Raw genomic sequence first — 21,303 nt, forward strand, 5'->3', positions numbered from 1 at the left:
TGTGTGGTACGTGTGTGTCTGTGATGCGTGTGTGTCTGTGTGGTACGTGTGTCTATGTGTTGCGTGTGTGTTTGTATGGTACGTGTGTCTATGTGATGCGTGTGTGTTTATGTGGTACGTGTGTCTATGTGATGCGTGTGTGTTTGTGTGGTACGTGTGTCTATGTGATGCGTGTGTGTCTGTGTGGTACGTGTGTCTATGTGATGCGTGTGTGTTTGTGTGGTACGTGTGTCTATGTGATGCGTGTGTGTCTGTGTGGTATGTGTGTCTATGTGATGCGTGTGTGTTTGTGTGGTACGTGTGTCTATGTGATGCGTGTGTGTTTGTGTGGTACGTGTGTCTATGTGATGCGTGTGTGTCTGTGTGGTACGTGTGTCTAAGTGATGCGTGTGTGTCTGTGTGGTACGTGTGTCTAAGTGATGCGTGTTTCTGTGTGGCGCATGTGTGTATGAGAGTGCCTATGTGTGTGGGATGTCGCCCCGCACAAGTTACCTTAGGCTCGTCGTCAATGGTGAGACTGCTGAGGCTGGTGGCGGCGGAGAACTGTGCCGGTGTGTGCTCCACCACGAAGCAGGACGCGCGATCTACGAACACTCCCACCGCGCCGCCCTCTGACGGACACAAACACGTATTACAACCACGCATTAATATAAGCTTCATCACCTATGTACATACATACATATAGCCTCTATGTGCTAGTGGTCGCTCTAGCGTTAGACTCACGATCTGGAGGTCCAGGTTCGAATCTCGATGGGGACAATTTCGAAATCACTTTGTCCTTGTTTGGCTGGGAGATTGCAGACTGAATCACCTGAGACGATTCTGTGCTACTGGCCCTAGCACCTCCATCAACCCGCAATGGAGAAGGTGGAGTATGCTCCATACCCCCTCTGGTTGATTGAGGGGAGGCCTTTGCCCAGCAGTGGGACGTATGTAAAGAATCAGACGATTGCAAGAGATGATTACGGTATTATCAATATATTATGAAATTGTACCTGGTGGTGGACTTGAAGGCTCAGTGGGTGGTTCCGGGGCCGGCGGGTGCCTGATGCGCGGGGAGAGGGGAGCGCTGGCGCCCGGGGAATCCGGGATCTCACTCGGAGATATACAGCCTGAGGTTAGACGACTGGAAGAGAAGACATTTTTTCAAGTTAACATTCTGTCATAGAATAAAAAATAATACTGAGTGTAGATCGGCACTTCAACCAACTCGCAGTGGAGCAGCGTGGTGGAGTCTGCTCCAGTTGATTGAGGGCAGGTCTGTGCCCAGCAGTGGGACGTCTATAGGTTGTTTATGTTATAGATTGGTAACTCTCTCCCCTGCAACAATTCGTATCGGGTGCCAATTTACCTCACCACCTCTGGATCTTCTTTAGTCTAAATCATCAGGTGAGATAGTGGTCAAACGCAAACCTATTCTTAATAAAAAAAAAGCCATCCTCTTTAACCCGGTAGCATGAAGACTACATCGAACATTACCAACAAAGAGGTACTTCATAGCTCAACCACCTTATCTGACTTCAGACCCCTGGTCATCTTGCTTGGAGCATTCAGGCAAGGAACCCAGTTAGTTGAACCGAGAGAACATAGGAACTGATCAGATAAGGAGCATCTATCATAACCAACAATGCAGTAGTTCGTAGTTCAACCGACTAACCTGACTTCAGACACCACAGACCCCTGGTCGTCTTGCTGCGAGCATTCAGGCAGAGATCCCAGTGAGCTGGACCGGGAGAACATAAGAGGCGTGTCTTCAATGAACCGGTGGGAGGGGGAAGATGTTCTTGCTGAGGCGGCGCCTGACGCAGGCTGTGTGACCGGGTCAGACGCGAAGGTCACTGCTTTTGAACCTGGAAGGTAAAGGACAGTGATAAGTGAAGATGAAGGTGTACAAGAAAGTTATGGGTAAGTATAGGCTAAATAACTGTTAGTCAGTTAATACTAAAATAAATTTAAGTTGTGAAAGGAAGAAAGAAAAAAAATATTCGGCATACTTAACACTAATTAACAAAACACCACCAGAATCAGCATCATTTTATAATTAATTATTCTGTTAAGTATTTAAGTTATCGTTAGGTGAATGTCTGTCTTCGTGAAAATGTAAAAAACTGTAACGTACTTGGTAAAATACTTTCAAATTAACATCAAATAAGAAAACCTTTACTTAAATCCAGCTTAGGCAGCCTTTTAGTAAATTAGCTCAACTTCTTACTGAATATATTCAAAACTCGTTCTTACTTGACTATTCGCCCGCATGAAGCTTTTCAACGAGCTATCCTAATCATATTAACCAAACGAAGTATGCATAAAATGTGGAGAAAATTATTCAGTTGCTATTTCTATCCTAATATGCCCATATAGATTTACTACTACTGTAGATTGAACCACAGCGCTCAATAAGTGGGACGCAAAGTTACTGTTAATATAGCGACGACCCAAGTAGGTTAGAGTGTATTTATTTATTTATTATTCAGGTAATCAACAGCTTATATAGTATTATACATAGTGGTGATATAACATTTTAAGCAACAACAAAACCAATTATGGTTTAACCGAGGTTATATGAGACGTGTGTACCTAACATAACATAAACAGCCTATATACGTCCCACTGCTGGGCACAGGCCTTCCCTCAATCAACCGTAGGGGGTATGGAGCATACTCCACCACGCTGCTCCAATGCGGGTTGGTGGAGATGTTTTTTTTAGGCTAATGGCCAGGACCAATTGCTTAACGTGCCCTCCGAAGCACGGAATCATCTTACTTTTTCGGATAATCAGGTGATTGCCTGAAAAGTCCTTACCAAACAAAGGACAGTCTCACAAAGCGATTTCGACAATGTCCCCATCGGGAATCGAACCCGGACCTCCAGATCGTGAGCCTAACGCTCTAACCACTAGACCACGGAGGTGTGTGTGTACCTAATAGATGCCTAATTAAGATAGTAATGTATGTATACATATATTTACGTATTTATATATCATTATTTATTGTCTTCTATGTATTGTTTTTAATATAGTTTATCTAGGTAGGTTATATTTTTCAAGTTTTTATTTTGCACTGTCTATCCCGCTACTTTTTTTTTATTAAATTCATTTCCCGTACTTGATGGTTGCCTGGAAGAGATTGCTACCTTAGCAATAAGGCCGCACGTTTTAAGTGCAATAAAGAGTATTTGTATTGTATTGTAAGATATTGTAAATATCAACATGACAATGCGGAGTAATAGATACAAATTACTAAAACAGAGCACCATATGTCATAGAATCTAGGCTACAAATGAAGGGTCCAACTTTAATTGAAGACACAGATAGATTCGTTCGCGAAATCTTTCCCGCGATGACATCATCTTAGTATCTTGTTTGGAGGGATTCCAAGCTCTTGTCATAAACTAAATCTAGCGTTTCGAATACAAATAAATATTTGTACATTACAGCGCATACGACGCTCAGTGGGTAGGCCCGCTACAAGGTGGACCGACGATCTGGTGAAGGTCGCGGGAAGCCGCTGGATGCGGGCAGCGCAGGACCGATCGTCGTGGAGATCCTTGGGGGAGGCCTATGCCCAACAGTGGGCGTCGTACGGCTGATGATGATGATGACAGCGCATATATCGTTTTTTGATAGAAGGAATAGTATCAGTTACTTATTCTGTCGATAGCTTTATTAAGCCAATACCATCTAATTCGAAAATTCGGTATTTTTATTATTTAAGACGTTCACCACCACCATATAACAATGTCGACATAATTCAAATTAACACCTGTGGTCCAGAGGTTGAGCGTTGGGCTTACGATCCGGAGGTCCTAGGTTCGATTCCAGGTAGAGACATATCACAAAAATTACTTTGTGGTCCCTAGTTTGGTATGACATTACAGGCTGGTCACCTGATTGTCCGAAAGTGAGATGATCTGTGCTTCGGAAGGCATGTTAAGCCGTTGGTCCCGGTTACTACTTACTGATGTAAGTAAGTACGATACGTGAGCCATGTCAGTGGCCTTTGGCGGCTCAATAGTAACCCTAACACCAGTGTTGATGAGGTTGGTACTCCACCTCACAACCCACAAGATAGAAGATAATTCAAATTCTAACTTCCTACCTTTTTGTTTCAAATTCTATCATACACAGATTAACCAGGCGTTGTTTCTAACTTGATTAGCAGTGTAATGCCAAAAGTAACTATATAGTTACTTACACGTACACTGCTGTATATATATACAGCAGTATACCTCGAAATAAATAAAAAAATAAATAAGTACTTACCCTCTTTATCCTTAGAGCTGGTGCTCTGTTCCTGAGGACTGAGCGGGTCAGCGTTAACGGTGGCCATGGCGTTCTTCTTGGCCAGGTTGTCTTCCTCTGTCGGCTCCCCCAGGCTGCTCAGAGAACTCACTCGCGAGAAGTATCCCGGAGTTCCCTCATCACAGTAGTTCACCGGCTTCTCAGGACTTATCATGCCCGAACTAAACTTAGTGTCAAACACCCCTCGCTTCTCAGGAATAGGCTCCGCTGTAGGGTTTTGTGGTGTCGAGATAGCCCTATCATTATCATGTCGCGGCGGATCTTCTATGGAACACGTGTCTTTCTCATCCGAGTGGGTCATGACCTCTGGATTCTCCTTCACTTGAGGCGTCTTCGGCTTACCGTCCTTGCTGATAACCCGAAGATCGGACATGGATGTTGCAGTGGAGAATATGATGGGAGTCTCGTAAGGGGTGCCTTCAGTGGCGAAGTGTTTGATGGTGTCCTCGTCGACGGAAGGTCCGGGCGGCTCGGAGATGTCCGACCCGGTCTCCGACTGATGCTCGGCGTAGCGCAGCGAGTAATCCGTCGGCTGGTCCAAGTCAGTCTCCTGGTAGTCTCCGAACGTGCTCGGACTTTCCTTCTTGAACTTCTTCGTCTCAGTCTTCTTCTCGGCCGGTTCTGGTTCAGCCGCCTTCGTCTCCGAGTACTTTCTGCTGTAGTCCACAGGCTGGTCGCACGAGTCCTGGTCGACGTCGTAACCGGACTCCGTGTAGTTCGTTCTCATGTCGGTTGAACTCCTCGGAGGCGGGATAGGCGGCTGACTCGGGTAACGAAGGAAGTTATCTTTAGAAGACTTCGAGGGCATCTTAAACGCTTCGCTCGCTGTATCAGCTTTCATTAGGTCTTTGTTTCTTGGTGTGGGAACTGGAACTTTTCCAGTACGCATGACCCGCTCGAATACAGAGTCAGAATGTGTGCTGGTCACTGAGTCCTTGCTGTCGGACCTGTTCACATTGCCAGCGCTGCCACCGGCAGTGGATCGTGATACCAACGCACCTTTAAGGAGAGTATTACTACAGCTCAAGTAGCTGGCTAAGTGAGCGCTGTGACTTAAGGATATCTGTGACGTCAGTGTCCCCATAAGAGGAGAACTTGATGTCATCCTATGCCTTTCAAGGTTCATAGCTATTTGTCTCTCCGTTGCTGTAAATAGATTCTTCTCTTCTCTATTACTAGTGGTGGGCGACGTAGCCGGTTCAATATTATCACAGGTCTCAGCCAAGTTCTGATCTAATTCTTGTTCCAACGCCTTTTGTTTCCGCGCTCCAAGCGTCGGCAGCGCCGGGAGATTCATATTCCTAGCCGTCGCATCGAGCGCTATAATATGTGTCTTGCCAGGTTTAGAATTGAGTAGGTTCTTTAGAGCGGCACTTGATCCCATTGCGATCATCTTGTGTTTGGAATGGATTAGACTTCTGAGCATTGGGACTGCGCCGTGATCCCATAGGAACTGTTGGTCTTGTGGACACCTGGCCGACAAGTTCCAGAGAGTTCCACAAGAATTGCTGACGACTGTCAAGCTCGGAGACTTGAGGTGCTGGAGTAAGACACTCAAACAATTTCTCTCGCGGAGAATTTGTCTGTAATCTTCGCGGACGGCGATGTGGCTGGAGACGTTCCTCATGATGCCGCCGGCGTTCTCCACTATAGCCAGCGTCTTCGTAGGCGAGTCGTAACTCAGCATATCGACAAGGAACCCTAGCGCCCCGTCCACAGAGCACAGAGCCACTTTGTTCATTGAACAGTGAGCTGTCAAGTTCCACAGAGCTGATAGGACAGATTTAAGGGTCGCTTCCTTCTGACAAGTCATAGCAGCCTTAGTGAGTCCTTTCACAGCGCCCACTTCTCGCAGCACTTGCTTGCTGTTAGTGTCGGCTCGCCATGACAGATTTCTAAGAACAGCTGCTGTAACCTGTAACAGAAAAAAAGCAATTAACTTTTTATTTTGTTGCCTGCAATGGATACTAAAAAAGTATATTTTAAAAAGATTATATTACATACATAAGGAATGAAAGTTACGTAACACAATAGAAAGATTATTGATTGGATGTGAAATGGGTAACAAAATAATTCTTACCTGTCTCATGTCGTCGTTCGGAGACTCCAGTTGTTCAACCAGGGCCATCATAAAGTCTTTGAAAGAGCATAGAAGAGACTTGTTGTTTCCGTCTCCGAAGGTCAGGTTAGTCAGCGTCATTCCCGCGTACTTCCTCATGGTTAAGCAGGTGTTGTCGTCAGTTCTGCTGCCGTGCGCCGCTTGGTCCCCACTCACCAACGCTGCCAATGCCTGAAGTCCTCCTAATTGGCACACCACATGTCTATGTTCCTCGTCAAAGGACAGCTTCATCAGCGCAGCGACGCTCTGACTCGGATGCTTCGTGTTGTCATCCTCAATAGCCTCCTTCCCATCTTTCCTCGATTCTACTACATCTTCTAACACGTAACAGTATTCTCTAACTTGCTCTAGTAATCGCCACACTCTGGCCTCCCGTCTACCAGCTTTATCATCAGTCTGAGTATGGATTATATTCCTAAGAGCTTTAGCCGCCCGATCGCGAGTTTCCCTCGGTACTTTAGAATGGATCAATTGCACTAGTAAAGGTATGCATCCAGCTTGTCGCATAGCTATGCAGCTCTCGACGGAACGACTCATTTCTAGCAGAGGACCGCTCAAATCTGCGTTGTTTTCTGGTGATAAACTTAGCAGAGATATAAGAGAGCATACGCATTCCATTTTGTTTTCTAAATTGGATGCGGGTCTCGGGCCGTCAGAGCCATTGCTGGAGAAACTTCTTACACTGGCGGAGTCGTGCGCGGTCCAGACGTCGCGCTCACCCGGCCATGTTCCTCTGTACAGCTGTGATGCTCGTTTGTCGCGCTCGCTGGATCTCGCCGCATTCTCCAGCCCATAATGTAATGTTGTTCTATAATTGGTCCTGTGTGGTCGGTCCTCTTGAGTAAAAGTAGAGGGTTTAGCTGGCCGCTTCGGTAGAGCGCCGGCTTTTCTTTGTGCTTGGTCATCGCCGTCTACCTCGTCGTCCAAAAAGTTAGGGTTTGTAATGTCACTGCGCTCGTCCAACTCGTCCGGCGACGGGGAGTGGTCGAGGAAGTGAGGTTTGGGGATACGGCACTCGACATTAGATTTGGACGGCTGGTAGTCATCATCGAGGAAGTGCCGGCGGGGGAGGGGCTCCAAGGGATCTAACTCCAACGTAAGGTCACGGGATCGCGCCTTGTCTTTCTTCTGTGGAATTTTGGGTTTGTCTTTAGAGCTTGGTAAGCGGCGCGCGTCGGGGGATAGGGGGGAGGCATCTGAGTGTCCGCGCGGCTCGCTCGATGTGGAGGGGGTACAGTCGTCACTCGCCGAAGGTACGGAGTCGGTTAACGGTGAATTCGAGGAGTCCATGCTGCTCCAAGGATCTACCATCACTTCGTTCTCCAACTGAAACAAGGTAAAATACATTTTAGGGCAAAGAAATCAAGGTGGAGGTTGGTGAGGTGTTTACGTTGAAGAATTACCGAAATAAGTAAAGTTAAGCTGGGTCAAGGTTACTACCGTACACGAGCTATACGCAGCTGTTTCGGTGTTGCAGTAAAATACCGGTTGGGCGCACGCAAGTAAGGGAAACGCGTACATTATTTTTTAATTGGCCGGATAATGTACTCACGGCCGACAGAGTAAACACGAGGCGAGAATCGTTGAACAAATGCGGCTTCATTTAGTAAACCGAACACGATTTATAACGGTTGAATTGACGTGCTTTAATAATACAGAGACGTCGATTCACACATTCCATTCGCTTCTGTGAAATCCTGTATTGCGAAACGGGACAATAATATAAATTGTCTAAATGAAAGCACATAATAACGGGTTCTTACCGCGTTTAAATGGGGATATGAGACTCCCGATATTTCGACACTGTATAAATTGAAAACAATGTATAAATTGTCTGTTTTGTATATTTTTGCTCGTTTTTATTACGTCTGGATTTTTCTGGTCATTTCGACAGTCTTCGAACGCCAAAAACAAATTCCTTACTTTACTCAATTTATTCCAGTATATTCGCAGATAATTTTTCATTTTTATTTACATTAAGGACATCTACACTTGTACCTTCAATAAAAATCATAAAACTACCGATCATAAAGTTACAATCGTTTCAATTCGTTACGCACGATGTCTTTTCTAGCATTCTTATCACGTATCGTTCCCGTATGGTGTATCGCTGAGTATAATCGACCCATATTATTACCGCTACTACTTATGACTCAACCATCACTATGGGTCATTACGTCATGATAGCATGCGGTAAATTAGTAAGTTCCCTTTGGATGTCCTAGTATGAAGAGTGACCGGAATATGTAGATGTTATAGCCAAAATTTCAAGTGGGTTTACCATGGTAGAAAATTGTACACTTTATTTACAAATATTTTTACATGTTACCTCGCCTTGTTTGTCTGGAAGAAATCGCTTTAAGCGATTCTTTTGTAATTATTTCTTTTAATTTTGCAATAAAGTACATTTGTATGTTAAATTAGACATAAAAAGTGCTCTGTTATTATTTTTATTTCACCTAATTACTATATTATCCGCGGTGTATAAGTTGAATAAAAATAGCGGTCATCGCGCTGGTAGCGTCTTTGGTTGTCATGGTTACGCGCTGGACATTGCGTTCCTCCTCATACCGCTTTTCAATTGTGACCAGACCAAATAATCAAAGAAATTAATGTAGGCATAGCGACATATATTTCGTAGGCTGAAAATTTACCGAAATCATATAAACATAAGAATCTAAAATGGTAAAAAAAACAACTGCTAATAATTCAAGGATCTATGGGGTCTTACGTCATGATAGCGATGCGATAAATTACCCTAAATTAGTTAGTTCCCTTTCGACGGAGCAGTAAATTATGAAACTGAAGACATCTGTCTGGTCTGCACGTTCAGCTTGATTTGGGTCAACTATTAATTCTGATGTTGATTCTTAGATTAAAGGGAGCTTCTGTGCTGTGACACAGATGGTTGGCAAATGAGAATGAAATACTATTAATTAGGAATACCAAAGGTTTCCACTCCATTTCAAAATTCGATTGCACACTTAACGGTTAAGCGTAAATTTTTTATAAAGAGAATATGCGGAAAGGATTTGGATGGGTTTTGAACGGGATTTGAACTGAACCCGTGACTCTCCAAACCAGGACGAGGATGTTTGGGAGCCATTTGGGAGCGAATCTCGGCTAAGAGCATCGTCTGAGAGGGTTATATTTGAAAGAATTAATCGACCTTAATGGGCCGATAGCGATAAACGCTCAATGAGGGAAATCGTCGACCACGCCGTCGGGTTCGGTATAGGGGTCCTGAAGCAGGGTCGCCAGCTGATTGGCCGTTTCTATGGCTGAGTAATCCAGACATCAAAGAACATGTATTATAGTTTTTAGAGCAATATAAAGCAAACTGTTTCTATTATGAATGTTACATTAGCACATTTAATTGAAACCCGTCGTCGAGAGATTTTATATTCCCCTCTTTACCACCTCAATAGCGAGTAGTTTCCTATTTCCTTCCTATTACTTCCCTTCAAGCTCTCACAATAAGCATCCGTGTCTCAGACACAATAGCTAGGCAAATCACCTCATTACAGTGACGGGACATTAAGCGTGTCGCCTGTTGTAAAGCATACGAGAAAGACATCTTCGGTCTGGAAACGTTGGGGGTTTAAAAAGGCCACATCGAAGCAATTCATCTGAAAAAACAATATTGCTTTTTTACATTTGTTGGCATTGCTTACATTTATATACGCAAATGTCAAATAGCAATATTGCTTTCTCGATGAATTGCTTCGATGTGGCATTTTTAACCGCTCTTATGTTTCCAAATACGATAAACTTTATTGAATAACATAGAGCAACACGAGTAAAGACTTCAGGCCGCATTTAAAACTTATTTAACGAAGTCGGGGAGATCCTTGGGGGAGGCCTATGCCCAGCAGTGGACGTCTTACGGCTGATGATGATGATGATAACGAAGTAAAACTGACAAGTCTTGATCCTCGATTCGATATTTAATTATTTTTGATCATTTTCTCTTGCAATTGTAGGTATGTAAAAACACTTATAATCGCAGTCGATGACAATGATTTAATTTTGTTAACTTTTTCTGTGACAAATGACTGCGCGATAAAACGGAACATATTAACTAAATGCCTATTCTAGCGTTTTGAAATGAACAGGCATTTATATAATTTGCCTATTAAACTACAAAGCGAAAATGAACAACCACAAGCTACCCGTCCTAGACTTACCAGCTCATTATCTTTTGCAGCTTCATCTAGAGGGTTTCCATTCTCCATATCGACTCCAGAGTCGTTGGGGTCCCCTCGTCTCCTCTCCCGGGCCTCATGGTAACCCCTCGAAGCGACTTCGTTTGCATAATCATGATAGTTCCTCATAGGGTTGAAACTGATGCGCAAATCCGTTGTGAAGTCATCGTAAAGCTTGAACTGATTCGCGTTGAATTCAGTGTCGTTATCAAGAATGTCTTGACTGTCCAATGAGATTGTCGAGTCTTTATTATAATTCACTTTGTAAAAGTCACGGGAACTCATTTTGAATTCGCACTGTTCAATTGTTTATTTATAAATGTTGATCGGAATTGTCTTTTGCATGTGTTGGAATCTTATGTTGCCTAAGAGGTAAGAGTTATAGTTTGGTTGTGTCAGTGGTCATGTGTTTTGTAGGTTAAAATGAAATGAATTATTTATTAATTTATTCGTTTATTAATTTGTTTTTTTTTATTTATCTATTTCGGTATTATATTGGCGCTGATTCCGGTACACACCATCATAAGTTTATTTTAAGTTATACCTGTCATTTTCTTATCCGCCGAAAAGAAAAGGGATGGGTAATCGACAGGCGTAAAATTTATCAAAGACACGTCAATTTCAGGCAGAAATTTAAAAATACCCTCCCAAAGTTTTATATTAGCCAATAACCCGACAGAAAAAAAGAAAGACGTCGGAGAAAAGTCATTTGCGCAGGATATATACCCGACAGAATTAAGTTGACAGCACACGTCAAACGGATTGCACATGAGCGAGATGCTTATTTTATTCGCCGGGGTTATTCATTCATTTTAAAATTAACAGTTGTCAATCATCCGTCCCTTTCCTTTTAGGCGGATAAGAAAATGACGGGTATAGCTTAAAATAAAATAAGGTGTCTGTAGGAATCGGGGCATTAATTGCCTAAGCTACGATTTCAAGCTATTTAGCTAAGCAATGGTCCGATTGTAAGTGGATAATTAACAGCACAGTTTAAGGTTTCGTGTACGATAATTACACGATTTTTAAGCGGTTTAAATTGTGTAAAGACGATCCGTAAATGGCTTTACAATTGTCGTCTCGGATCCCATTTTCCACAGGGTCCCCTTACCTAACCTGAAGATTTTGACAGGTCGGGTTTTTTACAGAAGCGACTGCCTGTCTGACCTTCCAACACGCGAAGAGAAAACCAGCCCAATACAGGTTAGGTCACATAGGTACCTCCGAAATTGCATTTCTCGGAAATGTGGGTTTCCTCACGACGTTTTCCGTCACCGCTGAGCACGTGACAATCATTTACGATCCAAACGTGAATTCGAAAACAAATTCGACAATCATTGGTTTAGGCCTGTGCTGGATTCGAAGCTGCGACCTCAAAGTGAGAGGCAAGCGTTAACTGGGCTACCACGGCTCCATTGTGATCTCATATCCGTATATGAGGTACCTTATTTTCAGTACAGGGATGGACACATGACGATGTGTCCATCGAGTTAAATAACCACCGACGAAAAACTAAAAATATCTATACTTATTAGGTATTCTTTCTTTTCAATGGGTTGTCGTGTTTTATTTTGAATATTCTTTTCCCTTACATCATTAAATAAATGTTAGTACTATTCTTACAACATCACGCTTGTATCCCCGGAAGGGTAGGTAGAGGTGTATATACTAATGTACACCCACTGCTCGACAGTTATGTCTAGAGATATAATACTTCTAAAGTCTTCTTCTCCCGGAAAGTTTTCTCTGGTGTCAGGGATACTAATTACTATTGAGCCGCCAAAGGCCCCTGACATGACTCATGTAACGACTACTTACCTACTTACATCAGTAAGTAACCGGGACCAACGGCTTAACGTGCCTTCCGAAGCATGGATCATCTTACTAAAAACAACGTTACAATTAGTCTATCTCATGACGATCTTTGGAAGCCTATTCAAAATGTTTATTTATTTGTATGTTTTAGAAAAAATGCTGGATAGCGTTATTTGCCACATAAGTATGGTAAATCTGGGGCAAGAGTAATTAATATTTCATAATAGCAACACTGACTCGGCGGACGCTACTGTTTCCGAAATAGCTGAGCGTAAACTGAAATAGGTTACGTACGATAAACGAGGTTACATCATAGAAGGGAATTGTTTCCCTTCACTGTTTTCCTTGTTCAAAGAGAGGACAGGGAAGACCAAGAAGAGCTTACATGGAACAGATTAAAGAGAAGGCGAACGTCGTGTCTTATAAGGAAGCGAAGGAATTGGTCTTTGATAGACAAGAATGGAGAATGCTACACCGACAAGAGCGTGGCTCTTAAAATGGCTAGTTAAAAAATGTGGTCTAATTTTTTTTACCTGGTTTGAAATTAATTGGAAGAAATCGAGGGTTTGAAAAAAGTCACATCCGAATGTGATGTTTGAAAAAGACGCTTTAAAAATATCTTTATTCAGTCGTAAATTGTTACAGAAACATATATTATTTTTTACGAACGTCTCGTCCGCCTAAAACTAGTACTAGTACTAGTCAGTAGTTTTAGGCGGACGAGACGAGACAGGAGAGATCCTGTATGGCCAAGGAAAAGTAGCTGCAAGAAAGAAAAATCTCGGCACAGGGCCCTAAGACGTACTTACAAAATATTTTATATAAGAATTGAGATCTTCACATCCTGTATAAATAAAACACTTTAAAAATCAGGTCACAATTGTTTGTATCTGTAGTTATATCGAGAAGCTCTCTGGTGTTGGATTTTATATTTATTGTCGACGTATCTCCTTTGGCACGACGCCAGTAGTGTTGATTTACGCACACACTCAGAATAACGAGATTGAGTAAAAACTTTTAATAGAAAAGTTTTTTTTTTTAATTTATAGCTTATAAGTCAATGTACAGAGGAGATAACAGCAACTTCACGCTGAAATCTCATTCAATATTTTTTTTAAGAACGCCTTGTTCCTGTGCAGAGGTTTTTCTAGCAGATACTTTTCTAGAAGAGAATCTATAGCAGTTTTAGGCGGATAAGACGTTTCCCGAAAATATATGTACCTATGTAAAAAAAACTACGATTCAAAGTGTAACTATGTTACTTAATGAATAAAGACAGTTTTGAGTTTGAGTGAACACATTCGATTATTTTTGTCGTGACTTATTGTAGATTTGCCGCAGATGGCATTAACCACTAGGCCGGACAAATGGGGAGTGCCGAGGGCTCTCCCAGGAAGACATTAGATTAGGCAACAATAACACAAGTATACTATAAAACTGAAAAAGACGCATACGACAAACGGATAACATCCGTGACCCGATAAGCCGAGACTAAAATACCCGTAACACGCGACAGACATGCTGAACTAAAGGTCGTCGTATACAGGTTGTCCACTTATGCAATACATACATAAACTCACGCCGGTAATCCCTAATGGGGTGGGCAGAGCCACAAGTAATCAAAGACGACTTGCAGCCACTGTTGATACGATGAACTGGATATGATGGACTTTATAGTAATATACGTAATATTGTTCCTTATTCTATGTCAAAGGTAAGAACTGAATGTACTTACTTAATTAGTTTAAGGGTGTTGGGACCCTCGTTATATAATTTCCGGCACCAATAGATGGCGTATGTACCCACAGCATTTGGTTATCGAAATGTTTTTTAGGATTCCGTACCACAAAAGGTAAAACGGAACCTTTACAGGACCACTTTGTTATCTGTCCGTCTGTCTGTCAAGAACTTTTTTCTCGGAAACGCGTGGAGGTATCAAGTTGAAATTAAAATGTCATACTTATGTCTGCGGTCTCTTGAAGCGTGGTTACTTAGTTCATATGGTGATAAGGGATCAGCCTATCGCCCATAACATTAGTCCACTATGTTAGAGAACACAAAAGCGCGTAAACTTAAAACAATGTATAGACGTATATGGGTCGTTCTTCTTTTTTTATCGACAATGATCTGTCCTTCGTTCTGCTTCTGATAAGTTATGTTTTAGAATTTTGTTTCATGTTTCCATTGTCCAAAAATATAGTTATCTTATTATACTCACAATACAAGCAAACTACTAATCGGTTCCTCAATTAGTCCTTAAAGAAGCTTGATTGTTTTTCACAAAATTCTGTGACAGAGTGGTAAATTAAAATGCTGTCTCCGATGAAAAGGACCACTCTGTCACAATATTTTTTGGAATGCGCCTGCAAAGAAAAGTATGTTACCAAGATAAAGAGAAACACTAAATAGTCCTCTACAGACCCATCTTTATATGGTGTTTTAAAATATTTATTGTCGTTATAATGTTAAAGATGTTAAATCCGATATATCGAGAACATGACTTTTTATTGTCGATAAAAAAGAAGAACCACCCATATACGTTCCTAATGAAAAAATTTTTAATTATCACGTTAAGGCTGTACAACGCCATCTATATTGTTTTTGGTGAACGTAGCCTGGAAAGCTCATCATTGCACATTCCAATATATCGATTTCCTACCTTAACCTCCACGAAATCCAATATTTGAATGCTAATGCAATCTCGAATCCATTTCCAACTTAATTTCACGCTCCCCTCACGCCTTACCCTCTTTATAAATACAACTCACGTTCTTGATGTTCAAATAATTCCTCCATCTGTCATAATTTCTCAACCTTGAATGCGTCCAATTTAAACAAATCGCATTTTATTAGGCCTGCAATACACGCTATAACAGCCTCCGTGGTCTAGTGGTTAGAGCGTTAGGCTCACGATCTGGAGGTCCGTGTTCGATTCCCGATGGGGACATTGTCTAAATCACTTTGTGAGACTGTCCTTTGTTTGGTAAGGACTTTTCAGGCTTGAAACACCTGATTGTCCGAAAAAGTAAGATGATTCCGTGCTTCGGAGGGCACGTTAAGCCGTTGGTCCCGGCTATTAGCCGTAAAAACACCTCCACCAACCCGCAGTGGAGCAGCGTGGTGGAGTATGCTCCAGACCCCCTCCGGTTGATCGAGGGGAGGCCTGTGCCCAGCAGTGGGACGTATATAGGCTGTTTATGTATGTATATGTCACCGTAAAATTGTAAATGACGTTAGATTATAATCTATCGATTTGAATCTCGCGAGATTGTGAACTGTCGAATAATTATGAATCGTATCATATTGCTTACAATATAACGTATTATTTTTCGGTAGATTATAATTTATCGAAGTGAAACCGTCAAATTGTGATACGAAACGCACCTCGCGTGCTATACCATAGAGTTACAAAACTATTAGAGTGAGCATAATGTTAATTTGGGATTCTCTTAAAATGCATAAATGTTTTTGTCATAATTTTAATTATCATAATCCTTTTTGCATAACGTTTTTTAGCATAATAGTTTTACTTTCCCATAATAACATCTAGGAATACTGGTTTGTTAGGTATAACTTATTTTTGGGATTAATAAATAGATATCCATAATTCTTTTTTAGAATAATAGTGTTTTGTCATAATTTGTACAAGGCATAACAGTAGGTTAGGGTGCGGCGGGGGTGGCCCTTGGGCCACCCCTATGCCGCCAGCATGTTTATCTTACACACGAAAAGTATACTGAATGATACGTTTCAGATTTTTTTAATTTTGATACATTTTTTCTTACCATGTGATGTCAGAATTATTGATTACTTACTAAATAATTAATAAATACGTACTTGATTTCACAATCTTGAAGAGCATTTATTTTATTTGACTGACACCTGTGTTTTATTCCTAACTCTATGGACACAGAACGGTCTACTGTAAGGCCGACCAATCAGGGACAGCCGTCGGACAGTTGACAATTTGACAATTGTAAGATTGTGATTTAACAGTTTTACTTCGATAGATTATAATCTGACGAATAATAATACGTTAAATTGTAAGCAGTATATTACGTTTCACAATTTTTCGACAGTTCACAATCTCGCGAGATAGATTATAATCTAACGTTATTTACAATTTTACGGTGACATATATAAATAAAATTATATACCATAGTAAATGTAGATGGAATCGCGCTACAAACTGAGCTAATGGGTCGGTAAAAGCAAGATGTCTGCGAACTTTCTGCTGCCGATGTCTAGTGAGTAGCAAAACAAAACAATTCAATTGTTTAGCCTGATTCTAGGTGACCCAGAAGCAAGACAAGCAGTCAATGCACTGGGGCAGGTGAAACACAACCGCGGAGGTCGTCATGGATGATCACACACGACACAACCACTGTGACCAACTAGAAGATAACACTTAGACATATCAAAGGCAAAAGTTGCTTAACTTCAACAATCGCAGACCGACCGCGTTTATCGCTGCGCCACCGAGCGCCTCATAGGATGGGTGACCACAAAAAAAAAGTTTTCATCTCGAGCTCGTGCTTCGGAAGGCACGTTAAGCCGTTGGTCCCGGCTGCATTAGCGGTCGTTAATAACCATCAATCCGCACTGGGCCCGCGTGATGGTTTAAGGCCCGATCTCCCTATCCATCCATAGGGAAGGCCCGTGCCCCAGCAGTGGGGACGTTAATGGGCTGATGATGATGATATCAAAGGCACACCCCGGACACTTCATACAAACAACCTCGCTTTACACAGACACCACACATTGACGCTATCGTACAGTCATGAGCAATATAATGTACCCACTTTAGGACTCTGTCGCACTAACATATTTGACATTTAGTGAGACTTACAGTTAAATTTGTCAAAAAAGTTAATGTGACATGGTAACAAAGTGTATACATATTAATGCTCGTGACCGTACACGGGCGTCTGTGTGTGTGACGTCTGACGCCATACAAGTCTAAACTACGTTCAAGGGGGGAGGGGGTTAGGTTTCTTATCGTGTGGATTGTGAGGTGGAATACCAACCTCATCAACCCTGGTGTCAGGGTTACTATTGAGCCGTCAAAGGCCCCTTACATGGCTCATGTAACGACTACTTACAACAGTAAGTATTAACCGGGACCAACTGCTTAACGTGCCTTCCGAAGCACGGATCATCTTACTTTCGGACAATCTGGTGATCAGCCAGTAATGTGCTAACCAAACTAGGGACCACAAAGTAAGTAGTGGGGTTAGGTAAACCTAGCTCAGCCGCTGGTGGGGAGCGGAGAGTTGCCGTTCTATACGTAATATTGTTCCTTATTCTATGTCAAAGGTAAGAACTGAATGTACTTACTTAATTAGTTTAAGGGTGTTGGGACCCTAGCTATATAATTTTCGGCGACATTAGATGGCGTATGTAGCCACACCATTCGGTGATCGAAATGTTTTTTAGGGTTCCGTACCGCAAAAGGTAAAACGGAACCTTTATAGGACCACTTTGTTATCTGTCCGTCTGTCTGTGAAGACCTTTTTTCTCGGAAACGCGTGGAGGTATCAAGTTGAAATTAAAATGTCATACTTATGTCTGCGGTCTCTTGAAGCGTGGTTACTTAGGGTGGTATTAATAAACTAATCTCACCTGAGACTGCCCTCAAGATCGTGCTCAAGTCCCTGTTTTTATATGAGAACATTACATTGCCATGATCTTGAGGGCAGGCTCGAAGCTGAGTTTAGTTTATTAATACCGCCCTTAGTTCATCACGCTATGAATGTACCTCTGACTACCCCGATTGGGATTATGGTCGTCGTGAGCTTACGTTACATTTGAACACTCCGTGCTTAAGCCGTTGGCCCCGGTTACTGCTTACTGATGTAAGTACATAGTCGTTACATGTGTGATGTTAGGATTTGGCGGCTCAATAATAACCTTGACACCAGGGTTGATGAGGTTGGTAATCCACCTCACAACCCACATGATAAGCAGTGGCGGCCTTAGGGTGTGCCACCGCACTGGGCGCCGAAATGGGGGGAAGGAAACAACCAAGACTGGTTTGCCGCAAGCTAACTTCATCGGGTTAGATTGCTCATAGCCGTAAACAACATTTTTTATTTTAAGGGGCTACATATTTTGCTAGGGCCGCCACTGATGATAAGAAGAAGAACAGTAGGATGCCTGCAACTGACTTGTGGGAACCAGGATTACCGGCGTGAGACTACATCCAAGTGTGAAACAATGTTAGTACTAAACAATGCAATGGTCTAGCCAAGTAGGTATTAGGTCACAGCGCGCCGATCGAGTCAATGAACGGGCGCTATGCAGGTGAAACTAGCTGAAAGGTCGATACGGGTGATCACTTAGTAATAGAACAATCATGATGATTCATGGTGCTTATTGATTGAAACGTTTCTCAGGTAGGAAACAATGTTGGTGGATTTATAATAATTAATATTTGAGCACTGTCATCGAATAAGGTATAATACTACGTATAGACAGACAGAGATGTGGTGTAAAAGACGATATAGTGACTAAGATTGAGAAGGGAATGTTACGTTGGTTTGGACACGTAGAGCGGATGAATGATAATAGAATTGCAAAAGCGGTATATAAAGCGAAGCGAAAGTTGATGGTAGGGCTAGCAGAGGAAGACCGAGAAGGACTTACATTGACCAAATTGGAGATGTCCTTAGAAAAGGTTTAATACGATCTACTCTGAACCGGCGTGCGTGTATGAAGCGATTGATGAATGTGGATGAAGCAAGAGAAGTGTGTGAGGATCGAAGCAAATGGAATTTATTTTTATTTTTTTAAAGAACGTCTAGGGCCCTGTGCCGAGGTTTTTCTTGCAGCTTCTTTTCCCCGGCTATACAGGTCGTGAGAAGCTGCAGTAGTTTTAGGCGGATGAGACGTTCGTTATGTAAAAATTGACGATTCAAAGTGTAACTATGTTACCTACTGAATAAAGATATTTTTGAATTTTGAATTTTTTTTGAATTTTGAATTTTTTTTGAATTTTGAATTCTGTAGTCTCTGCTTACCCCGGTGGGAAATAGTCGTGAGTTTATGTATGTGTGTATGTATGTACTACTAGTACTATGTATGTACTACGTCTACAACGGCAACTCTCCGCCCACCACCAGCGTCTCAGATAGGTTTACCTCGACCCCCTCGAACACAGTTTAGACTTGAATCGTGAAGGCTGTGCGCGGACCGATGTTTTTTTTTATCAGTTCAGTGTATTTAATTCTACGCCGATGTTCTTTGGTTTGGTTCAAATATTTGATCTCACAGTAATTGCAGGGTACGGCTGCGCGGCGCCAATAATTATTTGTTTTTCATGGTGATTGTTCATGAAAACATGCTAATAAAATTGAACCTGGGCTAAGTGCTTAATATAAATAATGAATAAATAATAATAGTATTAGAATAATAATAATAGTGAATGCAATTAATTAGTTCAGTGATTTTTTAAGTCAAGTGTAAAGCTTATTTCATAAATGTTCTCCTACGTCTACTCCTTCCTCTCTTCCCTTCAATTTTTCCTTCTATAATGTTTGTTATAAATGAATCGTGTCGTATCAGGTTTAAGAGAACATTTATGAAACAAATAAAAGAGAAGGTGCAGGTCGTGTCGTATCGGGAGGTGAAGGTTTTGGCGGGAAGAAGAGAGGAATGGCGATTACTCCACCGACAAGAGCGCAGCTCTAAATAGAGAGAGAGAGTAAAGCCTATTTATTTATATTGTGTGTGAAACTTAATTATTATAATTTCTTGTTTGTGATTTGTGTGGTAAATAAATAAATATTAACTGATTATTATAAAAGCATCTTTCGTAATTATTACTACCTACCTAAGTAACAACAGTTAAATTAGGTATTGTAATTGGCAGCCCTCAGACGTCACACACACAGTTGCGCGTGTTGATAATGTCAATGTGTAGTGTCTGTGTAAAACGAGGTTGTTTGTATGAAGTGTCCGGGTTATACTTTAGTATAACGTCAACTATAAGCACAACGTAAGCTCACGATTATAACACGACAGTTTTATCAAAGTTTATTAACAGATTTGTCTGCAATCTGTACACTCTAATTTTCATTGAAGGTCAACGATATTTTCAACTACAAAATCAACGTCAAATCGCATCTATTTTTTCATGTTTTCAAAGCGTTTCATTCATTCATCACAATAGACCAATTTTTTTTTTGAAGCAAGCTCGGCATAGGTTGAATGGGACGATAAATTTAGAAATAGTCATTGGTAAAATAAAAAAAAACTTACAGACGAAGCTCATGGTTAAACAGACGAGGATACGGTGACAACAGTAGTCGAAGTAACAGGAAGCTAAGATATAAATAGTCGGTTTTTATTAGTCGACTGCACCGGGATGTTCGAAACGGGGAGATTATTAGTATTAGGGATTTACGTTATGACGGGTTTAGGACAGGGGTTACCTAACTTTTCAGATAACGCAACACCCGCCAAACACCCTTTATGTTATACAACTCATTTCAAAATGATAGGAAATCAATCTGACTATAATAGGCTTCTTGACAACCTAGTCAAATGAGATACTTTTTACGAAATTCAAAGTCAAAACAAGTTTTCTTTGGACTTTGTACGGAAATACAGTCCTGTGACGTCATCAATAAAAGCGGTCAAACGGCATACTCATTGTTACTTAATTCATAAATAAAATACGAAAATAAGTCGAAAAGTAAAATGAGATTGATTTTTGATCATCTTAGATTGGCTTTTGTTTCTAGGTGAAAATTTTAAAATGTATCTATGACCCGGTTATATACCCAATTTAAATAAGACCAAAAAATGGGATGGGCAGAGCCACAATCAGTCAAAGACAACTTTAGCCACTGTTGATACGAAGT

At 41.5% G+C, this 21,303-nt stretch overlaps 1 protein-coding gene across 3 annotated transcripts in view; it reads right to left on the reverse strand.

Annotated features, from left to right (window-relative positions):
• The window catches only part of LOC126369923 (adenomatous polyposis coli protein), a 76,290-nt gene that overhangs the window by 9,583 nt on the left and 45,404 nt on the right, over positions 1-21,303 (reverse strand). For 2 of the 3 annotated variants that reach the window (XM_050014514.1, XM_050014515.1), the window contains 5 exons: positions 6,381-7,745; positions 4,262-6,215; positions 1,658-1,850; positions 996-1,126; positions 493-611 (listed from right to left, as the gene is read on the reverse strand). In XM_050014514.1, the coding sequence (XP_049870471.1) occupies positions 493-611; positions 996-1,126; positions 1,658-1,850; positions 4,262-6,215; positions 6,381-7,745 (3,762 nt within the window). Of the gene's footprint in view, positions 1-492; positions 612-995; positions 1,127-1,657; positions 1,851-4,261; positions 6,216-6,380; positions 7,746-10,606; positions 10,990-21,303 lie in introns of all 3 variants that reach the window. The other variant, XM_050014513.1, reaches the window with a different exon arrangement.

The sequence above is a fragment of the Pectinophora gossypiella genome, chromosome 10 (genome assembly GCF_024362695.1).
Source record: "Pectinophora gossypiella chromosome 10, ilPecGoss1.1, whole genome shotgun sequence".
NCBI classification, from domain to species: Eukaryota; Metazoa; Arthropoda; class Insecta; order Lepidoptera; family Gelechiidae; genus Pectinophora; species Pectinophora gossypiella.